The sequence below is a fragment of the Anser cygnoides genome, chromosome Z (assembly GCF_040182565.1).
Source record: "Anser cygnoides isolate HZ-2024a breed goose chromosome Z, Taihu_goose_T2T_genome, whole genome shotgun sequence".
NCBI classification, from domain to species: domain Eukaryota; kingdom Metazoa; phylum Chordata; class Aves; order Anseriformes; family Anatidae; genus Anser; species Anser cygnoides.
This window is the reverse complement of record NC_089912.1, coordinates 71,399,443-71,427,236: the sequence shown is the minus strand read 5'-3', so window position 1 is coordinate 71,427,236 and position 27,794 is coordinate 71,399,443. Positions and strand designations below refer to the sequence as shown.

The following is a 27,794-nucleotide window of genomic DNA, read 5'->3' as shown; positions in this document are numbered from 1 at the left end:
CTCAAAAACAACAAGGAAAATAAATGACTATTTTAACAGGTCCTGGCTGCAGAGACTCAGAATCACAGAATCACAGAATCACAGAATATCCCGAGTTGGAAGGCACCCACAAGGATCATCGAGTCCAACTCCTGGCTCTGCGCGGGACCACCCAAAAATCAGACCATGTGTCTGAGAGTGTTGTCCAAATGCTTCTTGAGCTCCGGCAGCTCGGTGCTGTGACCACTGCCCTGGGGAGCCTGTCCCAGTGCCCGACCCCCCTCTGGGTGCAGAACCTTTCCCTAACCCCCAGCCTGACCCTCCCCAGTCCCAGCTCCATGCCGTTCCCTCGGGTCCTGTCGCTGTCCCCAGAGAGCAGAGCTCAGCGCCTGCCCCTCCAACTTGTGATTAGATCACTTCATTGTCAGGGACAGTTTAAATCAATTCTGCCATTGATCCCTGTTTCCTGAGAGTGTTTACAGCAACTATTCTGTTCTTTCCTCATGATTAAATGTAATAGTGATGGAATGGCCAATACAGTTAATACATGCCAATAGTTAAAGGGAAGTGGTATGAGAATTACCCAGCTGCAAATTTTGCCCAGCAAAGGCACTGAACTTGACATAATTGCAAAAGGTATTGCATCATATTTTAAAAGTCTACTATTTTCCTGTCATATGCTCAGCAAATTTCTCTGTCCCATCAGAGGGATTCTGGTCACCCAGGACTGCTCAGTGAAATGATGCTGGATGTTCCATGGTCATTCTCACCTCTGGGGAAGGCAAATGAATTTCTAAGGGTATTCATGGATGATGTGTGCAAGTACTGGGAAAGTTCTGCAGCAGATGTCAGTGATGGGTAGATCTCATAGACTATCTGTCCAAATTAACAGAATGATGTTATGCTTATAGTTTTCTCGGCAGAAATATATATGTTTTATTTAATTCTGTGGACAAATGAGTTTCTCTGATTGCTGTTTGTTTTTCTTTTTCTTTACAACACATCTTGGCATCACACCCTCTGTGGATGCTAGCAGAAGGCTCTGTTGCTTGTGACCCCCTGAAAGAAGGCCATGCCCTGTTTCTACCTTGACACATTTTTATGCTTTAAACATATGTTGATCTGGTGTGGTTTAGTCTGCATGGCAATGTGCAGTGCCATTGTACAGTGTACAATGTACAGAATCCAAACTTTTTGAAAAGGATACTTATGAACATAATTTCATGTATTTTTATCATATTTGAACTAGCAAATATGAAGTACCCTCTTAGGGCAGCAATATTATGAAAACTCTCACATGCTTGGAAATATGAGATTGTTTCTCTGTTTTATGTACTTCAAACATACTACATGTGAACAGAATACATTTCCTACAGAATGAGTAAAATCTCAAGATAGCACTGAAGAAGTTCCAAGATGTAGAAACAGGGGTGATGCAGTCTATGAGAAACATGTTCTGCTTTTCCATCCCAGGTCATACCTTTTGAAATTGTTGCTGTATCTCACTCACGTGCTGGCACTGTGTGGCTGACCTGCATACAGTCCTTTCAAATATTGATCTTTAAATTTGCAAATATGAATTTTCTTTAAGTGTTGCCCTATGCTCTAATTTACTCTAGCCTCCTGATGAGGCCAAAGAGGTGAAGGATCTACAGCTGGAAGAGGCATAAAGACAGATCTCTGTTCAGTAACATACAATGTCAAGGTGAAAAGTCTTGATAGTTTGCTTGTATAGATGAAGTGGTGCTGTAATTTGCATCAAATACAAATTGTATTAAGCTTTACATTTTCTCTGTCTCCACTGCATCATAGAGAGGGGATTCTACAGATGTAAAAAGCTAAAACAGGTACACAGGAGGCAAAAACAATATTGTGACTGGTCAGCAATTACATCAAATTAATTCTGACCCTGTCACCTTTGGTTTCAGAGTCTCTGAGATCCCAGGAGAGTTTACAACACCAGCATTGCCACGTATCCAGAGAGTCAAAAATGGACAAGATAGTAGAAATGAATCCCAAACCACAATTCCTCACTTGCACTCTGTCTCTTCTTCCACATAAGCTGTATTGTAAAACGAACAATGTTGCTGCATTGAAGATTTTTGAATATGTGAAGTTCTATTCTTGCTGGAGAGAAAAAGCATGATATTAAGCAACAATTTATTTTTTTTTTCCAAAAAGAAATCACAAACAGCTTCATCCTCTCTCTGTTCAAGTCCAAGGGAAAGAGCCCAATCAAAATCTCAAATCTACTATAGACTTGTCAGCTACAGGCTGCCACTAACCATGATAATTTACATGTGGATGAATGTGTGCATTGTTTGATTTTAGTTATAAAGAGGATAAAACTGGACATGGCCAATTTTAAATTGGACTGATGCTGGAGTTAAATGAAACTGAGATAGGAGTTCAGGATGAAAGGACTGAAAAATAGGCATTTTCCCTCAGTCCTGCAAAGACTTCTCAAGATGTTTTTACCAAAGGAATAGTAGCAACAGAAGCACTGAAGAAAAGAATGATTACCTTGGGGTCACTGAAGGAGGCCATGTAGCTTTTGAGCCCATATTAGATTTGTTACAGATCACATTCATTTCCCAGGTCAGAGATCTGAGTTGTGAGCCCAAAGGAAATTCCATATCAATTTCTACTTTGGAGAGTTTACTTTTACAGTGGGAGCTTTATGCCAGATTAGCTGAGTAATCCATAGGCCCTCAGTGAATGGTAGGAGGTTACTTGATATTCTAGAGATTTCTCCTCATAACTTCAAATATAATTTCTTTAGCTACACAAGTCACTTGATTTTTAATTGGAAAATTGTGTCATTTGAGTTTTTAATTTGAAAAAAAAAATTATCACAGAATTTACACTTGTTTATTCTCAAAATATAGGACAACTTTACTTCAAAGGTACCACCCCTAGATGTGCTCACAATCACAGCCTGTGTCTGGGGGTACCAGTACCCTGACTCTATCAGTGTAGCTCAGCTGATGTTGTGCATGAACAGAAGATAAAATGCACTCCATTTCAGTAACTCACACCTTCATTTGTTTGACATCAGCATGCTCTTTATGCACAAATTTCAAACTTTTCATTTTCTTGATTTAGTATTGAGAGAACAATTTCATTCTGGTGTTGGAAAAAAAAATCTGAAATCTGGGTTCACATTTCTGTTCTTAAATTTATGAATGACTAAAAAAAGACTTTATCAGTATGAGTTTCTACTTACATATCATTGTTATATTGGCAATCCTTAGTCAGTAGTCCCACGAACAGTTTATTTTGGCATAAACCCCACACTGCTGCTGAAACAAATGATCCCACCTTCCCACTACTTGTTCCCACCCATACCTTCTCTCTTGAGTTGGCATCAATGTCCACGCAGCTGCATGGTGAACAGATATGCTTTCTTTGCAAAGTATTTCTTGGCTCAGACTAGAGGGCTTTCAGCAGTTACTACATTTGATGGTGACACTGGCAGCACTAGCTGAAAGTGCTTATAGGATGAGAAATGCTACGCATGCACAAACTGCAGTAGCGAATGCTTTCATTAGCCTTTTAATAGAAGGTTAGAAATTATTAGCATCAGGTTAATTGGACTGTATCTCCTCATTATCAAAAAAGTGCTAATCACTACCTACCTATCTGCAATGCTTCAAGAGCATTGTGAATTTTGACAAGATCTGTAAGCACAAATTCTTCCAACAAGACTGTAAATGTCCTTATGACAGAAAACACATAAAACTATGTGAAACTCAAGCCTACAGATACCAAACTTCATGTATTAAGCAGACATGGTGTGCTTCAAACTTTCCAGCTATTTTTATTTCTCACTGTTTAGATATATAGGCTTAAGAGGAAGGGACAGGACTACTCATAGGCTTAGCTATAAATTCTGACCAGTCAGGAAAACCTGAACTTCAGCAGTGGTATTACGCAGAGTGTCATGTTTAAGCAAAGATACACTTCTGTATTTTATTCAATACTTACTCACTTTCATCAGCACTTTCCATTTTTATCAGTACTGCATAATATAATGGAGGGACATTTGCTCTCTAAAAAAATTTGCAAGTCCCAGATCCCTATAACGTTGCTGTGTAACAGTATACGGCAGCATATGGTTCTCTCCAGTCAATGAAAGGCTGGTGAAGAAGCAGTCACTGCTGTCTTACTTTCTGAGCAAACTACAGTTGGGAACATGAATGCCTAGGTCCTGCTGCTGACTAGGAAAAGAGGTAACAGTTCCCTGGTTTTGGCTATATAGCGAAAGCTGAAAAATAAAAATTGAAGAGTCCAGTAGAAGTCCAGATTAAGAAAAGGAAGACCAGAAATATGCTGAGGATGGAATATGCCAGGGGAAAAATAATTGGGAGATCTGGCCAAATTAAAAACAAAAACAAACAAACAAACAAAAAAACCACCATAATTCTGCTCAAGTATAATTTATACTGACAAGGTTTACATGAGAGCTGGAAAAAAAAATGCCATAACTGCAGTATGTCCTAATGTCTTTACCAAATAAATCGCTATCTGCATGATAGAGATATCTGTTAAGTCATCTGAGTTAATCCAATGACAACATTTTAGTGCTTCTGCCCATGGAAGGATTATTTTTTTAATATGCAGGGGGTTGTTTGTTTGTTTTGTGTGTGTGTCTTTGTTTTTGTTTTGCTTTTATTATTTTTTAAATTTTAATTATTGAATAGTATTATTCCAAAAACATCACTGAAAAAGCGGAAATCTTTCAGAAAACTTTATGGCTTGTATCACACAAATTTTGTGTTAACACATTTGGATTCATTTTGTGAAACATTTGAAACAGTTTACTCCATTTGTGATTTGAAGTGCAAAGGAAAAGAAACTCTAGGGATGCAGAAAGATCCATGTTCTCACTGTGTATCTAAAGAAAGAGAGTGTTGCAGAGGGAAACACCACACAAGACCTCTCTAGTTTTTGCGGTAACCATTTTAAAGAGTCATCATTTCTCCATATAAGGACTCACATTGTGTGTTCAAAGACTGCATTATGTATTCACATACATAAAACAAAGCATCTGGATCGCTCATCTACTTCATTGCTTTCTCATTATTTTTCTTAGAATGTCATTGATAAAGTGCTGAGCAGGTTCAGGATCTCCCAGAAGCCTGAATAAGCATATTTCCAGTTGGCTATGTGGTCCAGAGTATAACAAGCTGCAATGAGATAGAAAAAGTTAGAAATCTAATCTAGTCACAGAGTGAAGCTTCCTCCTGAAGCTCCACAGCTGTCTCTAGACAGCAGGTATCTTAGTAGGTATCAGAATTAACTGGTGGGAAAGACCTGAACTGCCTCTCTCTCTTCATTAGCTATGGAAGATGCCTAGGCCACAAGTTAGCCTAGGACTTGGACTGGTAAATTTAGGCAAAAGGACTCCCATTTTTTTGTGATAGACTTCAGCTCAGAAGCTAGTCAAAAAAATTGCAGGTCCACTAGCAGTTTTTGCCACCACTCCATGCTGCCACTTCAGTTTATAGCCTTTTTAACCCTTATCTTAGTTCTTCTAGTTCCTGCCATGCCCTCAAAATCTCCTCTGAGAAGTCAATGCCACTTTGGTGCATATGAGTCACAAAGCCTCGTGAGCCAAACGGTGTCTGGCACACATCAGCTTCATAATTCCTCTCAGGTGTCAATACTCCTACATTGCTTAGGACACCAACAGTCTCAGGGTTTTACTGGGTGAGAAAGCTACATTTCCTGCATTATTTCTGTTGTCTCAATGTACATGCTGAAATCTCAGGTTGCCTGTTATGCATGATTAGCTTTCTCATCTTCTCTCAGCACATGAAAAATTTCTTTCCTCCTATATTATCAGCTGTGTTGAAGTAAACTGATGTCTGGTCTACTTTAAAATCAATTGTCAAGCAACTTTAGAAATCTTCCAGTGTCCCCAGGTTTGCTCCGTGAAACTGAAATCACTCTAATAATGTGACACAACAGTGCATGGCCATCCTTTTGCTTCAGCTTGGAGGTGCTGTTAAAAGAAACTTCACTTCGTGTTCTTCATATGCTGAACATGTTACAGTGCAATGGTTTCAAACTCAACTGCATAGGCTCTCATCTTTAATTGATTTCAGGTGTAACATATTCATAAAAAAGCTTACCCTAGTCAATCAAAGCACAAGGCATCAGGATTTTCATTGATGAACATATATTCACCTAATTTGGTGATCTAGATAGCTCAACAAGTACTTTATAGATCAACCAGAATTTCTTTTATTATAACACTTAATGACTGCTGATTAGTTCCCCTTAAAAGTAATTTAGAAGAAAAAAAAAAAAAAAGCAGTGCAATAAGACAATCAAACAGCTCTCATTCCACTCCTTTCTTCCCATGATATACAACTATCACTCAGAGAGATATCAGAAATAGTTGCTGGGGGCTATAACAAACAAACTTCCATTAGTCATCTCTTGTATTTTACTTGTTAATATCTGAAGAAAGGAAATAATTGCTTAGAGTAGCTCTCGTGCCAAAACAACATCTCAAAATACATGTTCGTATACATATATACCTCAAGATGTTCTGGCATGAAACTAATTTATATTTAGTGGATATGAAACACTTGCATGGAGACTTTTCTTCCTCAGTCCATAGGTGATGCAGAGAGGAATCTCATAGATGTTAAGTTCTTCTTCTTTCCCCAAAATAGTCACTTGAGGATTTTGGACCTAGAGAACATATGTAAATTTTTCAAGACTAAATTACTATGCTAAAGGGAAGATATTGTCCTTCCAGATTACCATTTTTTCTTAGAAAAACTAGCCTGAGGATTCCTTAAGTCACCTTTCTCCATCAGCATATCTGGTAGATTAACATTTTCACAATTGTTTTATCTCCAATCCAACACGCAAGTTTGTTCTCATGCTGTGAAACATGTTTCTGTCTAACTACCTGCTTTGAGGCAAGGACTGAGGATATTCCTCAGCACAACACATTTTCTGAATTCTCCAACTCTTTGGCTTCCTGTTGGGGATGCAAATATTTTCCTATATTCTCCCCATTCCAGAGGTCTATACCATGATATTTCTAATCTTCAAGTAATAGTATTTTGTTCCCCTGTCACCAGAAAAGTACTCACAAGACTAAGATTAGCCCAGCAAGCCTAATTTCCCCAGACCACCCCAAGAGTCAATAGTGAAAAAGGCTTCAGCCAGGTTCAAGCAAGAGAAGTTAATTCAGCTCTTCTGAATGATTGTTTAGAACAATGCGTGGGTTTTCACTGCATAGAGTCTAGGGAGATCAGTCCTACTAGGTTAAGACAGCTTTTTTGAATACCTGCCAAAGTGTTTTGGAAATTCCTGTCAAGCTTTTCTGTCCTTTAAAATGCTATGCAGTTGATTTCAAAGAAAAACATCCTCTGCATTACCTCATGTTGTGTGCAGTCATCTCTATCAAACAACCCTGCAATCTGCTTGGTGTAACCTTCCCTATTTAATGAATACACCATTACATCCTCCTCAAAGCGTGCAGCCTGCTGGCCTGCTGAAGAACATATCATGCCTTTACAGTTCTGATTGCCTGGCACTTTGGGAGCCAGAGAAGAAACCTGATGGTTCACATTCTGTGTTTATGTTGGTGAATGTTCTTGGAGTTCAGCAGGGAAAGGAAGTGGGCAGTCTTGGTCCTGAATCCTCAGTCTAACCCACAGTAATTGCTCTTTGCCTTTTTTTTTTTTAAAAAAAAAAAAAAAAAAAAGATTGTATAACTTCTACAAATGGAATGGGTGTTGTCTGCATATTTCTGTGGATTTAATAAAAATGCAGCTAAAAACTTTGGATTTTTGTTCTCTTTTCAAGGTTAAGAAATAATAAATGTTACAAATTTTAGTAAGTTCACTAAAATGTCATTATGCAGCCAGGTTAAAAAAAGATTTTAATTGTATTTAATTAAAGATCTTAACATCCCCCCATCTCTATGTGAATAAAAGTTTTTTCTTTTTTCTTTTTTTCTTTTTTTTTCTTTTTTTTTTTTTATTTTAAGATTTCTGTTGAATGTAGAATATGGGGAAAACCGAAAACATTTTTGCCTTAAGAACTGAAAAAGAATAAAACAAAATTTGGGAACCATAATGTTTAAGATTACAATCTTTTCTCTTGCTCTGTCAAGCACAAAGATGGAGTGACAATGGATTGACATGTTTGTTTCACAACCAGATTACACATTGATCTGAGAATAAAATGTCAACTAGTGCCCTCATGTGGACGTGTGTGCTTTTATATATAAGACAAAACAAAGCAATAGGAACTTTAGTGTCTTGGTTTTGCACACAGAATTTGTACAATCTTTAGGACAGAATTTTTGCATGCAGAATTTGGACAATCTTTAAGATAGGCTTTTATTATTTGCTTGAGGTGTGGGCGATCCTATGTAGTTGTAAGCAGAATTTCTGAGCTGGATGCCAGGATATAGCACGGCTCTTAATCTAAATTTGACATACAAAATTCAACTCATTCTTAACCGCAGAGCCACAATCTCTCTCTCTCCCTCATAAACTATTGATTCATGTTAAAAAGTAAATGTTATCAAGTGACAGGCTTTCAGAACTAATCACACATTTTTCCAGGGTTTGGAAAAATTTCATCAGAATATAAATTTTCTGAAAAAATGCATTTCTTATTTAAAAAAAAAAAAATCCAGATGTCAACCAACACAGAGAAGAATTGAATATGCATAGTGCATGTAGGCTGGTAGAAATTATTCCTATTTGATCAGCCTCAGTAAAGGATGTTACCAGTAAGGATCTAGTCAAGCTTTTCTTGAAACGTGCAAAACAGTTAAGTGAAAAACATCCAACACTTCCATAAGAATACTGATTCAGGTTTATACATTGACTGTATGATGACAAAGATCTGCAGACTTTCAGCAAGGCTCCCATGTAGATGGCAAAGAAGTAGCTATAGGAACATGGCACATTCCATGCTGCAGCCAACCTGCTAGGGTCAGGGCAGATCTACCACTAGTGTCTCAAACCACCTACAGTAGGATTCATCTGTGAAGAACTTCTGCATCTTTACAGAGCTTGTGCATTTTTGATGCTATTACACAAAAACACTAAGCTTTAGGTGTTGAATTAATGAGGACATGAACCCAGCACTCTACAGCATCAGCTATATAACACAGAATCATTCAGGATGGAAAAGACCTCTAAGATCATGTAGTCCAACCTTTAACCTAACACTGCCAAGTCCACCACTAAAGCATGTTACTAAGTTCTAAATCTACTCCTTGTAAGAGTAAAAATAAAAGCTTGAAGGCAAAACAACTGGAATACTTTAAATGTTATTGAAGGAATTAATCTTGGGATACAATCAGAGTCTAAACTAAGCTAGACTGGAATTTGCAGAGTATCCTATCATGACAGTGCTGTGGGTGCTTCCAGGGGTAGGTAAAGACACTGATGTTAAATACTGGAAAACTTCAACAAAAAATCAATTTTCAAGCCGAGCAAAGTAGCTACAATGATCATAAAGGATTGATAGCTGCAATCTGTATTTTGATGTGACAAGCGTCTACCTCAAAATTTTGTTTCCAGCGGGTAAAGAGGTAGACTTTATTTCCATCAGCCACCAATGGGTCAGAACAACTCCAATGGAATTCCATTGCCTACGGCAATTCCACATTGTGAAATATTTTTTACCTTGTGCAATATTTCAGATTCTTACACATTATGAAAACTAGTAGGCCAACAATTTAATCTGGAAATATAAACTAACATGAGAAATAATCTGCGAGTGTTCCACATCTCTCTGTGCAAAGTGCTATACAAAGGAAGTACAGGAGAACATACAAGCCAAGTGAAATACTAGGTATGAGAAAAATATTATGCTTTTAAACACAATATCAGAGACATGATTTTTAGATTTGAAAATATTTCGATTTTTTTTCCCTTATCACTGCTCTGTTACAAAAATTTGGGGCCATCGCAGTAAGTAATGCATTTTTGACATTACAAAATATTTATGGAGTTATTTTCAATAATGACAGGTAACACAGTTGATATTTTAAATATTTAAATCCTCCAGAACAAATATTAGCCAGGTAGATGCAGTTCAGTGCCAGGCAATTTGAAATACAAGGTTCTTTGGGATAAAATTTGTCCTTTTGTCTTGGCATCAAAGATTGTGGAAACAGTTTTTAACTTGGCATCATCACTGAGTATCCTAGTGCTGTTTCCCATCATTCTTTACAGCATGTGTTATACTGCTTAATGGTCATCCAAAACTCCATAGCTAGCTTTATTCAAATAATGCCATGTGTATGCTGGTTTAATACAACCTTCTGCTATCCTTTGGGGCAAAGGACAGTATGAAAATGAAAAAGCTCATCTCTTTAGGAATACTGTAGCCATCAACAGAAAAGGAAAATATTTTATACAAAACCTGAAAATTTATGGATTTTAAAAACCTCATTTAAGAAGTTATATATTTCACTTACTGCTGTTGCTCAATGAAAATTAAATAAAAAAAAAATCTTGTAGAAAAGACTTGCCTGTAAATGAAACAGTGGAGCCGAAATACTTGTGTGCCTATGAATTATAGTTCCAGACTGCTTATACTCTGCCTTAAAGCTGTGTATTCTTTCTCTGTACTTGTGCAATGCATTTATATTGGAAGGCCCTCTTAAAACTGGGTGATCTATTGGTTTAGGGAGCTAAAGATTAATTCCAGATGTGGTCATGCTCTTGTAGCCCTTCAAAAAGTAACTACTGCACCATCTGTTTTGTAATAGACAATGTCAAAGAGTACCAAGGGGAATGTTAAAGACATTGGTCAAATGGCCACATATACCTCACACACAGGAATTCCAGAGGTCATAGTGCCACAGACAGATTCATATTTTCACTTTTTTCCCCTCCATTCTTCCACCATGGAAACTCAAGGAACAGTTCTCTTTCCTCCCCAAGTAGGAAGGAAATGTTTTCCAGATTATTACCTGTGTTGACATATTTGAGGCCAAATTTATCGGAATGACTGGAATTCATGGTGATATCTCTCTTATACTTGCCCCTCTTTGGGATCCTAGTAGGTTATCCCAAACAGCTTTGTTTTGTTTTAAATGAACTCAGTAGCAGGAGGTTAATGATCAACTGACTTTAAATCTGGCTGGAGGCCCAAGACAAATGGAGGGTGTAAAAGGTAATGAAGGGTTATTCCAGATCATGATAATTTTTATTTTCCCTGGCTAATACAGGAAGCACGAAGAAAAGTGATCATGTCCATTCTTCTAAATACAGTGTCATGCATCAATATCCACATCTCTGCACAAATGCACTCAGGTGTAGCACTAACACAGGTAAATTCATCACAACCGTAAAATAGGAATAAGAGAAGTTCTCTCAAGACTTCCAAAGTACAAATCTGAACTTCAGAACAGTAACTCATGATTTATACAAATAGACCTGAGAGAAGGTCTAAAATGAAAACACAATGAAACAGAAAGTCTAGTAGAGGTTAGACAATCACAATCTTGTGCACGTTCTAAAGTGTCATTTTTTTTTGTGCAGTGACACTAAGTAAATCATTGGTAAAAAGAAATTAATACGATTAATAATACATCAACAGTTCATTCCTCTTTGGTTTTCCCAGTGCATCCAGTTATGTTTTATAACAATTCTTGTAGTAAGTTACTACAAAAATAGCTTAGGACTAGCAGACTGGTGTACCTACTTAAGTTTCATTAACTCTGATGTGGTTCTATCCATTCAACAGCACAATGCATGATCAGTGCCTTAACCCAGGCCTACTGCCTGGTTATGGTTAAGCTAGATCTTCACATTCAAAGTATGCTGCTGGCAGGTAAGAAACAAATTAACAGGAATAGTAGCTCCTCAGCATTTGCCTCTCCTTGGTACTATTAGAATGAAATTTCTCTTAAGCCACTCTCTATTGCAGTGGTGTAACAGCATTCTGTACAGGAAGATATGCAATTTTTCAGTGTTAAACTATTAAAATTAAAAAAAAAGGTTGGAAAACAGAATATGAAATGTCTGCTTTGGAGGGCTTTGCAACAGCTTTTAAAATTAAAGACATCCAAAAGAATTATCATCTAAATGCTAATGTACATATGGACATGGGAGGATGCACATACATCTGTTAGCAAAAGCAAAGACCATGCCCTAGAACAAGATTTACTTTGAAATACTAGACTCAATAAACAACACTTAGAACTAACCATTACATGCCAGAGCTACTCACAATTGCAGTCCAAACCAAACACTGCAAGAAGAAAATGGTGCCTGAAAGAGGGATCCAAAACAGGCAAGATGTTAAGGGAACCATAATCTGGATATAGTCCATAGGAATCACAGAGAATCACAGATGTTTTAAAATCAAAGTCTCTACAATGCTAATGCGCCTCCTCCAGACCAGCAGAAATATTTTTAATTTCATTTTTCATAGGTACTTGTACTGACCATAAACAAAACACTAAACAAGCCAAGCTAAAAAATAGCAATTTCAGCAAAATTCACTCTTGCAAACCAAGAAACTGTTTCTGAGTCTAATATTCATGGAAGAAAAGACCTCCACAACTAACATGTATGTAGGGATAGTTTTTGTTGGATATTAATAATATACCTCAGCTTAATTTCTGTTCTTTTTCCTTAAGAACTGCTAGCCTCATTAATTGGTTCTAGAACGTAGTTAATAGATCCTAAGAGTCACACATCTTGCTCTATTCATGGGCCATGTTGGCCCAAATTCTGCCTTTAACCGAGTCACATAACACAGTGCTGAAAACTGACCCATCCTTTCAAACATGCACTAAAAGTGGCTTAGGTGAGTCATTAACTGGAGCTCAAATAAAGAAAATCCAGAAACTTCCTGCCTATAACTGCTCCCTCCTTATTCCATAGTGGACCTCACTCTAAATCCAACTCCAAATCTAGGGATAAATCTTTCAGAGCTTACTGTTTTGTGAGCTGAGAGGCTAATTCACTGCAGCTGAGCCCAGCTACTCACTTGCTTAACTCTGAGGATATGACACCTGTGGCACATCTTTTGCACTGGAAGAACGTGCCAGCAACTTTCTAGCTAGTGGCTAGGTCATATGCACTGTGTCAAAGTGATCTATTTCATGTTAGATGTATAGATCCAAAATTACAAAGCCCAGAGAAAAAAAGAAAGCAACTATTTTATTCACCTGACACATGTCCTCTTGAGGAGAGTTCAATTTGTAACAATAGTTAATCATTCACAAACAAAATAATAGAGTTTTAAAAAATAACTCATTTGTTCCTCACAGCAGAGGATTAAGACATGGTGTACAAACTGTAAACTCCATGAAAATAATTGTGTTTCTGTTGCACTTTTTTTTTTGGGGGGGGGGGGAGGTGGAGGGGAAGAACTTTATCACTTCAACTTTGCACAGTAGAAAATTGCTACTGTCTGTATCATTGTACCTCAGAAGCAAGAATTATATGTGGAAAGGTCTATTTCCATTCTCAGTGACCTTTTGAAATGATGGGATAGCAGTTCTAATTTTGAGGGCAGTTTTTATTTTTTTATTTTTTTTTCTGCCAGCATTGCATCCAGCTAGGATACTACTACCTACCCCCACTACAAACGTCTGCACACTGCAAGCTCAACATCACTACTAACAATTAAGGATTTCCCCCTGCTTGGCGTGATGGAAGAATTTTCTGTTTGACTGCTGTGAGGTTTTATGTATTGCCCAGTAAACAGCACAGAAATAACACTGGCCAGGACTGGAGGTACAACTGTGCTTGCCAAACCAGTGCCAAGGCCTGCCTGGCACACACACACCCTGCACTGTCATGCCGTCCCCTCACTGCACACACCACCAGCTTGGATTCCTCCACCCACTGTCTTCCCCCATGAGGAGTCACTGGAGGCCTACAGGGAACTGGGGTTGTTCAGTCTGGAGAAGAGGAGGCTCAGGGGAGACCTTATTGCTCTCTACAGGTACCTGAAAGGAAGGTGTGGGGAGATGGGGGTTGGCCTCTTCTCACAGATTAACTAGTGATAGGACTAGAGGGAATGGCCTCAAGTTGAACCAGGGGAGGTTCAGGTTGGAAATTAGGAGACATTTCTTATCAGGAAGAGCAGTCAGGCATTGGAATGGGTTGCCCAGGGAGGTTGGTGGAGTCACCGTCCCTGGGGGCGTTCAAGGAAAGGCTGGACGTGGTGCTTAGGGACATGGTTTAGTGGGTGATATTGGTGGTAGGGGGTTGGACCAGATAATCTTGGAGGTCTTTTCCAACCTTAATGATTCTATTGTCCGCAGGGAGATAGGCGATGCTGTGCCAAGGCAGTCTCTGTACTCTAAGTGAGGTTTTCTCAACGTTTTAATGGATTTTTGGGTTTCTTATGTTACATATAGCTATGCCACATTCGCGCAGCTTACATACAACGTGTGCCGTGCAGTGGATATATGACTCCTGTAACTACGTGCTGACACCCCCACGCACTGCAGGGACCTAACTTATCCCCAAATCTGCCTTTTGGGAGTCTGCCTCCAGAGCTACGGCCCGTGCGCGGCGTGCACACCGGCGACCGCTGCCTCTCGCCCCGCGCACCCCCACCGCCCTCCGAAGCCCCTCGGGGCTGTCTCTCCCGGAGGTTTTCACCGCGGGGTAAAGGCCCCGGAGTGGGGCCTCCCTGCCCTGCACGGCCCGGCCTAGCAGCCCGGAGCCGGGCCACGCCACACTCCAGGCGCAGGCCGCAAGGGGCGGGCCGGACGCGGCGCCGCTCTCCCGGGCGCAGGCGCCGGCGTGAGGCCGAGGCTGTGCCGGCCGGGCTCGGCGGCTCCATGCGCTGCCAGGTGAGTGCCGCTGGCCCCGGCTCGGCGCTGGGTGGCGGGCCCCGGCCTCCCGTCTGGCCGGGGCTCCCTCGAGCCGGGCCTGCAGGAGGCAGGGGGCCGTGCTTGGTTACAAAAACACTTCTTTCCCCCCCCACGGTGTTCCCCCCAGGTCACGGTGCTGTATTTTGCCAGGAGCGCTGAGCTGGCGGGGCTGCGCTCCGAGAGCGTTTCTGTGCCGCAGCGGATCACCTCCCTGCAGCTCTGGGAAGAAATTGTTAAGATTCATCCAAGGTATTTGGGGGAGGCGCTGCTGAGGTGCACGCCGTGTAACGTTTGTGGGGTGTTTCTGTTTGTTTTGTTTTTGTTTTGTTTTGTTTTTTAAACAGATTCAGTGTTTAGGGTTGAGCTATAACAAATATCAGTATTTTGGTATCATAACAGAAGTGAACTTTTCTTCTTGTAACCTCCAGTGAGTATCTTGTATGTTGGCCAGTTACAAAGAGTATGGCTTTACATAAACACTAAGAAAGGCTGGATCTGGTGTGTGTACCTGAAAGCTAGGCGTCAGTCCTATTCTCCAGTTGAACCAGTGTGAAGTAACTGTTGCGAATAAAGACAGAATGCCTAGGTTCTGGTAGCGTCTGTGGAGAAAATCAAGTGTCACGGGAAGGGATCCAGCCCAGCCAGGGCAATAAATAAAAAGTTTATGACAGTGAGCAAGTGGTTTTGATCACTTATCTTTAACTGTACTGCAAGTTGTTAATCTGAGTTTACAGCACTCTCTGGAAGGCAGCTGAAGAAGGGAACTGAAGACCAGGCTCAGGCGTCCAGCCACTCAACCCTTACAGAAGAAATACTTTCAGTCTCTCACGCTTTTGGCCTGCTGTGTTTTGGAAAAAGAAAAAGCGCTGTTGTTTGCATTTCGTAGGGAGTCTGATCTTGTGCTTCCTGGGAGTGGCAGCAGAATGGCCATCTCAGGTTAAGGCTGAGGGAATGAGCTCAGTCCTGCCAGGAGTAAATCTGATGCACAAAGGTGCAATGTCATTTAGAAAAAAAAAATAATAAAGAAAAAAAGGCATAACAGAGTTTAAGGTGTTAAGGATTTACTGTTGAATGCAGCAGGGTTTCCATAACTTTGGACTTAGGATCCAAAGTCTTCCTTTAGGCACAGTGCTTCTTTATTAGATCTCAAAGGATATGGGAAAAAAAAAAAAAAAAACTTCTTAGCATTGGCAGCTGTTTCCAAAGGAGAAGCTCTAACAAGACTTTAGAGCAGGGGACTTTTCTTCATGAGAATGTGACCAAGTGCATTTTTGTGGAGGAGGAGGAGGCAGTAAGGAATGAGTATATTTTACTTTGTAGTCTATTACTTGGTGTCAGAAGCAGCAGCACCTTTGGTCAGTTTGCAAAAGTTTGTCAACTTCACCCTGTTGTGAAAGATGATTTGGAGCCATACATTTTGCATGTGCAGTTACTTCACAGCGGCCTTCTTGGAAAATGCTTCTGTTCTTAGCTTTTCTGGAAAAACTCAACATAATTGTAGGGCACTGACCACAGACTTCTATTCACATTGCTAATGGATATTCAAACTGCAGCTTAAGCACACTTGACAATACTCTTCTGTTCTACCCATTTTCCCCAATGAATTCACTTGCAAGTGACATTAATTAGAAACCATCCTTTTAATGGGCACTTTAGTTCCATAGTTGCACTCAGTTCTTTGGTGACTTGCTTTACTCTTGTACAGTTCCTCCCTTCAGTCTGTCTTCTGAGTCAGTGCTACTGTGTTTTGCTCAGCCAGTGCCTTGCCCACTTTTGTGTATCTGGCTGGTAGGAAATAAGTTGATTTTTTACATGTACCCTTTTGGCATGCATGCTAGTTTCTAGGCAATACAGCTCTCAGCTGTCTGTGCCAGATTCTGTAGTCTCAAACAATACCGTTATTATGTGTGCATCTGCTAAAGTAAAATATTGGCATACTTGTCTGGTGTCTTAGTGGTGTTGTCCTCATACTCACTGTGTAATTGCTCTTGGTTGTGAAAGCAGGTCCCTGCTTCATGGTATCCAGAGTTGTGGACTCTCACACCAACATCTCACAGATGTGAAGGCCCAAAAAAACCCTGAAGATATGCCAGAAAGCACACCCTGTCTGCCCTCTTAGCACTGTTGCCACCCCCTTATCAATAGCAAATTTCAGGCCTGGAAGTGCAAAAGACCAAAAGCTTCATAATCAGTGAGGTTACACAAGAGTAATACTTTGACCACTGAAGCTTCATGAAATTTCAAGAACAGAATCTCTCAACACTTCTTTCTGCTGTGCAGTCCAGCCAGACTGAACTGGGGGAACATGTCCTTCTAATCCCAAATCAGATAGTTTGTATGCTTTTGAGTTACCTATTTATTTGTTAGAAGCTTCTAAAGTGGTTTAAATTGGCCAATTTTGATGTAGTTTATACAAGCTAATGACAAACCCCAATATCTGACTTCTGAAAATGTTACTTAATTGGTTTCTTCCTAGCTGCAACAAAAAAATCTAAGAGTAGGAGGTGGGTGTTCATGATGTATGATATTTTTAAAAGTATACTGGAAGCAGAGTTGCTTAAGTCTCAGCAGTATTTACTTCAGCTGCCCTAGACTGTGCACCAATTTGTTGTTTAATGACATCTCATTGTTAAATGCAAGCGCTCTATTTAGAAACCTATTTGTTCTCCTGCCATTCCCCTCCAGGCTTGCTGTCATCCGGGATCAAGTGATTTTTGCTGTTCAGCAGGAGTACGTGTTTCTTGGAGATCAGCTCCTGGTTCTGCAGACAGGAGACGAGGTTGCCATCATCCCACCAATTAGTGGAGGCTGAATTTATGCAACTTCTGTTAGGTAGGTATCACTTCTGACTTAGGAGAATGTCCTGTGGAGGATCATCCTGAGCTGGAATATCTCAAGGACTCTGTGTAATCTTCTTGTATTTTTTATTTAGATCCAGAGATGTGATGTGCAGTTCTCCCCATCTGCCTCTGATATTCTTTGGAAAAAGCATAACTTGTATTTCCTGCTGGAGAGAATCATTGTGCTGACCAGAAACTATAAGGTGCTGCATAAATAAATAATTAACATGTATGCAGTAAATGGAAGAAAATTGCCAGTGAGGTCAGGCATTGTTCTGTTTTTGTCTTTTAGGTCTTGTTATGATTTAGTAGTTGTTTCTGGCTGTCAGTACGTACCCAGCTTGTCTGTGTAAGATAATAATGAAAGATGTCCTACCACTTTTTAACAGTAAAGGTGATATAAAAAAATGCTGATTAAAAACACTTCTTTTTTTGTGGTTGTCAAAGGATCAGGTACCCTTAGAATATCTCATTTCTTTGCGTGCTTTCAAGTGCCAGTCTCTGTATTTACTGCAGCTTGTTCCGTTGCTGCTGCTCAGCCTGTTTCTCCTCCTCATTCTTAGACAAACTGATAACTGGTTTCTACGCAAAGCAGCCAGAAGTGGCACCAATGTCACTGAAACAGGCCAATAGGATGAAGACTTGATGAATGTCCTGGAGCGTAAATTAAACTTTGGATTGGAATCCAACAATCTCTGTGTTTATCAAAATCTCTGGTTTAAACTATTTGATTTCAGGATAGGACAGGGAGAAGGGGCTGACAATCTTACCACAGATTTGCTAGCACAGTGGTCCACGCTGGTAGACTGTACTGTTAAGCCAAGGCCTTGAACTAGTTCTTGTTTCATTTGAATGAACCAGACTTTCCTACAGGGAAGGAGCCTGTATGCATTAGAAAGAGGTCATTCCATGGTATTTGCACTTGATATTCTCTCAGCAAGTCTGCTGAGAAGTGAATTTGCCGTAGAGACTGGTCTCTTGGTGAGTAATTAGATGGTGCATGTTTTCTGAATAAATTGGGGCATCACTACTGGATAAAAGGCAGTTGGCAAATGCTCTTATTGCCAAAAGCAACATCAGGGTCTATTTGGTTTCAGCTCTTCTAGTCAGCCATGGATGAAAGCGAAGATGTGCCAAAAGATTTTATCAAGCTCAAGTCTGAAAAACTGTCTGTAGATGAAGTGTCAGAGCTGGTCATTTCACCAAACTGTGGGGCAGTGTCTCTGTTCATTGGTGAGTTTAATGTTTCATAGCTGGATCTCTGGTGTGTTAATAGTCTAATAAATGGAACCCAGATTGTCCCACACACCAGACTCGTGCTTCTCAAATAAATAAATTCCTGGACTGAACCCAGGACATTTAGAAAACTCATTCTGAATTATTTAGAACAAGACCATGGCAACTCTTAAACAGTTGCACTGGGACTCAGTGGTGAGAAGCTTTCCTGCTGGTGTGGGTCTCCTAGGGCTGAACAGAACAGCAGTGCTGGAGGGCAGGACTGCTTGGGAGTTATTCTGCTATCCACTTGGACACAGTTTATTTGTGGTGGGAAGTGGGAAGTTGTGGCTCTGCAAACCATAGGCCCTCACCTGTGTGAAAGCTGCTGCAACTCAGATCTCGGTTGTTGCCCAGGGTGGTGGTGGAATCACCATCCTTGGGGGAGTTTAAAGAAAGGTTCTAGCTGGCACTTAGGGACATGGTTTAGTGGGTGACATCTGTGATAGAGGGGTGGTTGGACCAGATGATCTTGGAGGTCTTTTCCAACCTTAATGATCGTATGATTCTGTGATTGGTTGAAGGCGAAGTACTGTTCTACCAGTGTTGAAGGTCAAGGCTGATAGCTCTGTCCTGTTGCTTAATGTCCAGATCTTCAAACCCTTTTTTGCTCAAACGTAAGTCCCACTGGGCTTCTAAATACTGAACACTTACATAGTTAAGACAAAAGATGTCCCAGCCTTGGGCATTACAGACTGCAGACTTGTATAATCTCTAGACTAAATTCATCATTGTATGTTAAAGATTTGTATTGTTTGAATAATCTCTACGCAGGCATGATTAGGGGAAGCATTTGCGTTTGCACAGTGCTGACCTTGGCCACAGTGGGAGATCCTCAGTTTTACTCAGTATTTATTGTTGCTTTTGGTTGATAACTATTTGTGTTTAGGTACTACAAGAAATAATTTTGAAGGGAAAAAAGTGATTCACTTAGAGTATGAAGCATATACTTCAATGGCAGAGATGGAAATAAAGAAAATCTGCAGAGATGTTAGACAGAAATGGCCATCAGTCAAACATATTGCAATGCACCATAGACTTGGGTATGTATGTCCAGGCCCCATCGTGCAAATGGTGTACTAATCCTTGTCTGGTTCTTGGGCGTGCTTACATACTTTCAGGATATGCAGGAGTCTGTGAGATACAAGGCAGCAAAACTTGCTGCAGGATCAAGCTCTTACTGCAGAAATAAGTTTCAGAAATTAAGTTTTGTTGTTTGAAATGTGTTTACTGCTACTGTTTGCTGGAACCCGTTGAACCTGCAGAATCTCGATCCTGGTGTGATGGTTTAAGAGTACAGAGAAGGAATTGAGATTTACTTGCAGGAATGCAGATGCTGTTAGGGCTTTTTTTGCATCCCCCTCCCCCCCTTTTTCCTGTTTTTTTTTTTTTTTTTTTTTTTAAGAAGATACAAAGTTGAGTTGGTACTTCCATTGCAGTGCTGCAGATTGTCAGTTTCTTGTCAGATTTAAATTTTGCCATACAGAACCTAAAGCTTAGAATATGAGGAAAGGGAAAGGCATGATAATTGGCAGCCATGCTTGTAGGAAAACCTCCAGTTGTTCCTTGAGTCTTGGATAAGCATGTTTTGTTGGGTATAGAAAATGGGATACTAGTGTCTGACGTACTCCTGAGCCTTCACTGTTCATCACGTTTCTGACTAAAATACCAGGATTTGCATTGTGTGCAAATTTGATTTACAAATGTTTGTTTACTTTCTCTCAGCAGAAGGAACTTTGTGTGATCACAAAGGTTAATATTAGCCCCGAGGGGCAGTTTCTTTGGATTTCCTCTGTAGTCAAGAGAAAAAGAGATTCTCTCAAGGGCAGCTCAAAGTGTTTAAGCTTAGATTTTTCCTCTGAGCTGTTTTCCAATGGAGCCTTGCTATAGAGGGAGGATTAGAAGGCAGCTTTTGGGAATACTACCTTTGTGAGGAGGAAGACAAAACCTTGTGCTACTTCTGTTAGCTTAGTTTAGAAAAAAATGACACACTAAATGGAAAAACATACTTCTGCCAAATTCTGATTTCAAATTAAAGTTCTGTTGCAAAATCTGTGTAGTTTGAGGTGCATAATTTCCTATTTAACATATTCTTATGCAGACTGAGATGATTTCTCAGGTTTCAGATAATACTTTGCTGTTCCTGACCTGTTATTGTTCATTTTTAAGCCAGCTTCCATTGAGTTTCCTATGCATTGTTGCAAGACAGCAGTTTTCCCCTCTTAATTCCATAGACTTTTTTTAAAATAATAATGGAAGAAAAATGCATAAGGCTGGTTTTATTTATTCTAAAGTATGGAATTCTCACATCTGGTACTGATTTTGGTTGCGGTTTTCTTTCTCTTTAAAAGTGCATAATCTTTTGGACATGGCTTGACACTTGCTCAGTATGAATGAGTCAGGAGAGCATGTGGCCAGAATACTGACGTGACACGGCTATGACTTTTGGGTGCTCTTGATGTTAAGCATTAGCTAAGGCTGCTGTTTCTCTTCTCTCCCTAGAGTGGTTCCAATAACTGAAGCAAGTGTAATTATTGCAGTGTCATCTCCACACAGAACAGAATCCCTTGAGGCTGTAACGTACTGCATCAACACCTTAAAAGCGTTCGTCCCAATATGGAAAAAGGTATGTTTGGGACAAATTTGATTCCAGCCTGTGCCAGAGTCTTAGACAGCTGGGCTGGAGGCTGCTGCTGGCTCTGTGGGAATGAGCTGAAGCATTATGTGCAGCATTTGCTCCTGACGGGGTGCTTTTTTTAGCAGTGGTAAGTTTCCTTTAATGCAACCAGGCTATTTGTGGTACATCAGGCACCTGAAAGGTCCTTTCTTGCCTGTATCTCCCAGCTACTCTTCATCTTGACTCCTTCCCGGGGCCAGACTGAAAGAGTCTTGAGCTCACTTCTGGGTGGCAAAGTTCGGTTCTGTGTAGGCTTGTGGAAGAGCCTTGAGTCAGCTCTGCATTGGACAGCATTGCAGTTTGCAAGTAAAAGTGGCATTTTTCTTTTTTTCCCCATGGCCTTGAGTAAGCACGAACCATTAAGCAACAGTGCACGTAAGCATAGCAACAGCACACAATGGAGGGATGTGCAGAGGTCCCAAAGCTCATATGGGGACACAACAATGTGTGAAGAGACCAGCCCAGGTCTAGAAAGAGCCATGTTGTATAACCACAGTGTTCCATGGAAGTAACGAACATTACCTCTGCCTTCTATCCTAGTCAAAACTTGGCATGTGGTAACAGTGCTTTTCTGAGTTACTGCTCATTGTAAAACACTGTCTTCAGTATCTCCACTTTTCTGACACCTCCTTCAGGAGGCTGGAGTTTTGTGGTCTCAGAAAGAATAATCAGGCTCAGAACACTGCTTTATTTGCTGCTTGGGACTGGACTGCTGCTGGGTAGTCCAGTCTGTCCTGAAAATGTAAAGCTGTATTTTGGGTATTAGTGTCTTTTTTTTTTTTTTAGCATCATCATTTTATATACATTTACATACTCTCATTCCTAAAAATGATGCTATAGCAGGTTAACATGGCATCATTTAAAAGGGGCAGCATTTCAGACATGAACACTCTGTACTCTAGAGCTTTTACATCGTTTTCTTCTAGATCTCTTTCTTTAGGTAAGCTCAGCTTAGATGGGTCCTTCTAAATTTAATAGGTTCAGCCTAAGGTTCAGCATCTGCCCACATATAAGTCAGTGTTTTCTAAGGATGTTGCCCCTCTTTCTGTTTGCCAGCTAAGTACTGTGTACTCCTGATGTGATCAGTAAATAATAGCAGGATGGCTGTTGAGTTGTTTGGCCTGGCTTGCGGCTGTATGTAGCAGACTCCCACAATATTTCCCATTCTTTGTTTGTATTTGCAGGAGATTTATGAGGACGAATATTCTTGGAAAGAAAACAAGGAATGCTTTTGGGCAAATTCAGAAAAATAACTGTACTCTTTTATAAATAAAGTGTTACTGCTCCTGATGAACATACTGGTGTAGCTTTGAGTTGTTCTTATTATTGAATCTATATGATTTTAAACAGTTGTAATAGACATTGCAATCTGAATAGTTTAATTAAGACTGAATAAAATGAGTAATAATCAGGATTTTTAAATGTTCTTGTCTCTCCTTTGAAATCATCTCTTTGTGCTTTTTAGCATGGAGTTCATTTTTAAAACTCTCTTCCCTAAAGTTCTTGGTTGCAAGTCATTTAGTCCTCTGTGATATATACTCCTTTAATGCCTTTATGTTTTTAGTCTTTGTTCATTGTCTGCATGAGAGGTCACAACAGGACAATCGGGTTATTTTTTATCTTAAAAAAACACAGTTTAATTTTATGTGATTGCAGAGTCAGTTTGCAAGGTTTATGCTATTTTAAAGTTCTTGTAACATGAAGGCTACTTGAAGTAGATTAAAAATGTTGGTACAGACAGGGAAGAAAATATAAACTATACCCTAGAGTTATTAACTTTTTAGTAGCGGTTACTTTCCAGTAGCTGTGTCTCACAGAAACATGCAGCTGGTAGAAGTCCATTACATTAAAAAAATATGTACAGACCTTGATTCAAAGTTAATTTTAATACTCAGCAACAAACTTGCATTAGCTATAACATGTAAACCTGTAATTACTTAATGATGTCTAGACATGATTAATTTTGAAGGAGGTTTTTTGGCTGTGTAATTTTGTGGTGATGCAGAAAAAAAGGACATAAGAATAGGTTTAATTAATTTTAGCAGTTTAACCTTAGACAGGCTAGGATTCAAAGTCATCAAAATGGATTAGTTGCTCAAAGAAAACTGAAATCTTTTGATTTTTTTGCAGTTTATATATGCATAGCTTAAATTCACATTTATGATTTTAATAGTTTTTCTTTCATTACTGTTTTGAAACTTACTTAAAGAAGAAAAAAAAACCTGACATAGTAAGAATTATAGTATGCCTGTGCTTCCTCTCTAAATAATGGGCTGCTCATAGGAGTAAGATTATTTTCTTTTTCTTACTGTTCTGAACCAAGATAGAGTTTAGATGCTAAGAGTTCAAGGTGTCATCGTGTATGGCATTTTTACCAACACTAAGAGGCAGTTTTATCTTGTCATCATTATCGATGTAGATAAGATAGATATAAGGGAAGGGGAGTGGGGTAAAGAGAAGTAAAATGATTTGCTAAAGCTTATATATCATGACGCACTCTTAAGCGTCAGCTGTATAAATCCTTTTCATTGTGTCTGCAGTAAAAGTCTTCAAAAGGCTGCTAGCAGCACAAAATAAAACAAGAAAAATAGGCAATGATCATATTTTCCCCCGTGATCTCAATCAGTTTTAATACTTTGTGATGGTTACTGTATCTAGGTTAAGTAAAATCCAGTGAAACGTACAACTTAGGTAGAGGCATGGTTAAACTGCCTGTTAGCTTACTGCTGCATTTTCCCACAATGGAAGTGAGTGTGTTCTTCCTCTGCAGGCCAGCAGCTGCTTCTTGCGTGCATGCACATACGCAGCTTCCAAACCATGTGGGCCCTATTATCTAGGCAGAGCTGAGCAAGTTCAAGGTTGCTTTTTCTTTGCTTTGGATGTTGAAGAGAAGGCCTCTGTTATTTGAGTGTCATTTTGCTGAGAATTTTACAGAATCCTGACTACAGATCACTTCCTCAGACTAGCAATTCTTTCAGTTCTTAAAGAAAAAAAGAAAGAAAACAAAAACTAATACATGAATAGTTTCCTATTTTTGGTATTCATTTCTTTCACGTTAATTTGTTTAATGTTTGCAACTAACTAGTTTATTAATTTCATACAAATGGCTAGCTTGCCTTGTGGTTTATGAATGAAGTAAAACCTGAGCAGTGCTTGCTTACTATAGCTATGCTTTGATGCAGGAGAATTGGTATTTAGGAGTTAAATCGTACTTGGGGCCCTATGGTGGGGGCAATTCTTACATAATCACCATCTTGCACTAGTACTTCTCTAGTGCTGTATTCTCTTGGAAGATTTATCCAGAGTGACCTTAAGTGCACCTTCCCCATCAGCAAGGCAGCTGGGAAGGAGGGTGCAGAAAAGAAGAGAAAGAATAATGCTGTACTTCCCTGCAGTGACCAGGAACAATGAATGGAAGAGATGTTGTACTGAGTCACAACTGAGTGTTACAATGTGTCTACACTGCCATGGTCAAAACAATGAAATGTCATTTTGTGTCCCTAGCTGTGCATGAGGCAAGTACTGCTTTGTTCTGGAACAATGATGCATCAGGATTGTGTAACTTTGGGTTCCTCAGCTGGCATCTAAAAGCGAAATGGAAAAGCCCCTAGGAGGGATGATGTGCATAATTAGAGGTAAAATGTATCTCACTGAAATTTAAGTACACACTCTGAGCTCCTTGTTCAGGCTCCATCTGAAGGGCTTACCTCTCTGCTAGGAAGATATTATCTGAAGAAGGCAAATTATTCTCCTCTAAGATAACTGCCTTAGGCTATGTCTGGAGCGACCCAGAAAGTGCTTCCAAATTTCCAGGCTGGGGGATGAACCCCAGCTGCTTCTGACTGCGTGTCAGGGAAGGATGTGGCTGCACATGTCCTGTTTTCACAGAACTAGGCTGATGGATGGAAACTACCTTGTGTTCTGATGAGGTCTGTAAGCTGAATGATAGGCAGCTGCGGATCAATATAAAATGCAGTCCTAGCTTTCTGGGATGAGTCCAGCTGTTTCTCTGCCTTGGCTATAATGGAAGGAAATCCCACCCTACTTCAGCTCTTCCAGCTGTGTCACAGCATGCTGTAGAGATGCTGGCTCCACATGGAGACATGTTCCTGGTAGCAGACCTGTAGACCAGAGAGTAAATCTGTAACTTGTGTAGTGATCTGCAAGACAAGGTGTGTGCTGGGTGCAAAGCAGGCATCTTCATAGTGCGAATTTGTCCTGAAACATCTTGTTCTTGGCTGGCAGCATACAAATACTCTGTTCCCTTTGTCTGGCAGGATGTCTGTATATCAGCATTGCATAATTTTAAAGTTTTCTGCCTCAAAACGAAATTTCATTTTGTCCTGTTCTCAAGAGAAGTTTAAATTGATAAATATTATGAAAATGTAATATGAAAACGTAACTGATGGAAGAAACACCTACCCAGGAGATGGCAGCAGAGGGACAGCTGTGAGGGTGGGCAGCCATTGGGAAGCACAGCCGTGCTGCACTGGGCTCCATCTACCGCAAAATACAGGTACTCACTTCTGCTGTAACCCATGAAACTGCAATTGTTGGACTCAGTAGTGAGGTTTTAAGTTTTTAAACGTTAAACTAAAATTCTGTCTTTTCTTTCAGCTTGCTTTTCCTGTAGCTGTTCAAGGAATTTGTAGTTTTATAGACTATATATCACACTCCTTTGTTCCATCAAAACCACAGGAAAGAGGAAAACTACTAAAACTAATTATTATTCCGCACCAAGCTTTGAAAACTCAATTTTGGGCTCTTCCATTAAATGTTGTCCTGTGCAGGTATTTGGAGAATGAGTTAAGAATAAGTGAATGACAATAAATTATTGTTTCTTGGAATACCTTGTGACTCTTTTTCTTAAAATAAATAATAATAAATAAATAGACAAAACCAACCAACCACACAGTTTGATCTTACAAAGTGTTACAGAAGTTACTATCCTGATATATTTTGTTAGCAGTTCTGTTTTAAAAGTTCCATTTCCACTGCTTTGAGGGAAAGAGGTAAATATATTTCTAAAACTGTTGGCACACCAAAGACTGCCTGTGAAAAATGAATTGTAAATGAGAGCAGAAAGGTTGACTTAAAAGATAGGATTCAGCTTTTCTGAGGCTATGTGAATTAGGTACGCTTTATTACCTTTAAAGGTAATAAAAAGTTGAGGTATTTATAGGTTTCAAGGTGCATTTTTGTACCATTTCTTTAATACACAAGCTTTTGTTGTGCCCCAGTTTTGCATATAAGAAGTAATACAAGTCGGTATATAAGGAATCTGGTTTTCAGTTCTGCAAAACACTAAGACTGTTAAAGATGGAATTTTGTGCCTTAAGATTAGGGACATTTGATCATAGAATCATTCAGGTTCGGAAAGACCTCTAAGATCATCTAGTCCAACTTTTAACCTAGTGCTGACAGGTCCACCATTAAACTTTGCTTCTAGGTTCTACATCTACACGTTTCTTGAAAACTCCAGGGATGGTGACTCAACTGTTTCCCTGGGCAGTCTGTTCCAATGCTGCACATCCCTTTCAGTAAAGAAATTTTTCCTAATACCAAACCTAAACCTCCCCTCGTGCAACTTAAGGCCATTTCCTGTCATATCACTTTGTGCCTGTGAGAAGAACCCTATCCCCACCTTGCTACAACCTCCTTTAAGGTAATTGTGAAGTACAATGAGGTCTCCCCTGAGCCTTCTTTTCTCCAGGCTAAGCAACCCCAGCTCTCTCAACCGCTCCTCATGAGACTTGTTCTCTAGACGCTTCACCAGCTTCATTACGCTTCATTGGACATGCTCCAGCACCTCAATGTCCTTGTAGTTCAGGCCCAAAACTGAACACAGTATTCAAGGTGCAGCCTTGCCAGAGCCAACTATAGGGGGACAATCACTTCCCTAGTCCTGCTGGCCAAGCTAATTCTGTTCCAAGCCCTGATGCTGTTGGCCTTGGCCACCTGGGCACACTGGTGGCTCATATTCAGTTGGCTATTGACCAACACCCCCAGGTCCCTTTCTGCCAGGCAGCTTTCCAGACAGTCATCTCCCAGCCTGTAGTGTTGCATGGGGTTGTTGTGCCCCAAGTGCAGGACCCGGCACTTGGTCTTGTTGAACCTCATACAGCTGGCCTCGGCCCTTGGTCCAGCCTATCCAGATCCCTCTGCAGAGCCTTCCTGCTCTCAA

General features: G+C 40.0%; 2 protein-coding genes across 7 annotated transcripts; both read left to right on the top strand.

The window, feature by feature from the left end:
• The first annotated feature begins 14,648 nt into the window (after positions 1 to 14,648).
• Positions 14,649 to 22,904, top strand: LOC106035586 (molybdopterin synthase sulfur carrier subunit-like). 3 transcript variants are annotated; one of them, XM_066987994.1, is made up of 6 exons: positions 14,649 to 14,797; positions 14,946 to 15,067; positions 17,504 to 17,650; positions 17,751 to 17,861; positions 21,436 to 21,559; positions 22,795 to 22,904. In XM_066987994.1, the coding sequence occupies exons 1-3, from the start codon at positions 14,786 to 14,788 to the stop codon at positions 17,628 to 17,630; spliced, it is 261 nt and encodes an 86-aa protein (XP_066844095.1). In that variant the 5' UTR covers positions 14,649 to 14,785; the 3' UTR covers positions 17,631 to 17,650; positions 17,751 to 17,861; positions 21,436 to 21,559; positions 22,795 to 22,904. The 3 variants fall into 3 exon arrangements, with proteins under 3 accessions (XP_066844095.1, XP_066844096.1, XP_066844097.1); XM_066987995.1 differs by having other exon boundaries at positions 17,751 to 17,920; XM_066987996.1 differs by lacking the exon at positions 17,751 to 17,861.
• On the top strand, positions 17,746 to 23,024 carry LOC106035655 (molybdopterin synthase catalytic subunit). Of its 4 annotated transcripts, none has more exons than XM_048050384.1 (6): positions 17,751 to 17,861; positions 18,532 to 18,639; positions 18,756 to 18,891; positions 19,823 to 19,976; positions 21,436 to 21,559; positions 22,795 to 23,024. In XM_048050384.1, exons 3-6 carry the CDS (start codon positions 18,771 to 18,773, stop codon positions 22,861 to 22,863), a joined length of 468 nt encoding a protein of 155 aa, XP_047906341.1. In that variant the 5' UTR covers positions 17,751 to 17,861; positions 18,532 to 18,639; positions 18,756 to 18,770; the 3' UTR covers positions 22,864 to 23,024. The 4 variants fall into 4 exon arrangements, with proteins under 4 accessions (XP_066844094.1, XP_047906341.1, XP_013036047.1 ...); XM_048050383.2 differs by having other exon boundaries at positions 17,782 to 17,920; XM_066987993.1 differs by lacking the exon at positions 18,532 to 18,639 and having other exon boundaries at positions 17,746 to 17,861.
• Positions 23,025 to 27,794: the final 4,770 nt, after the last annotated feature.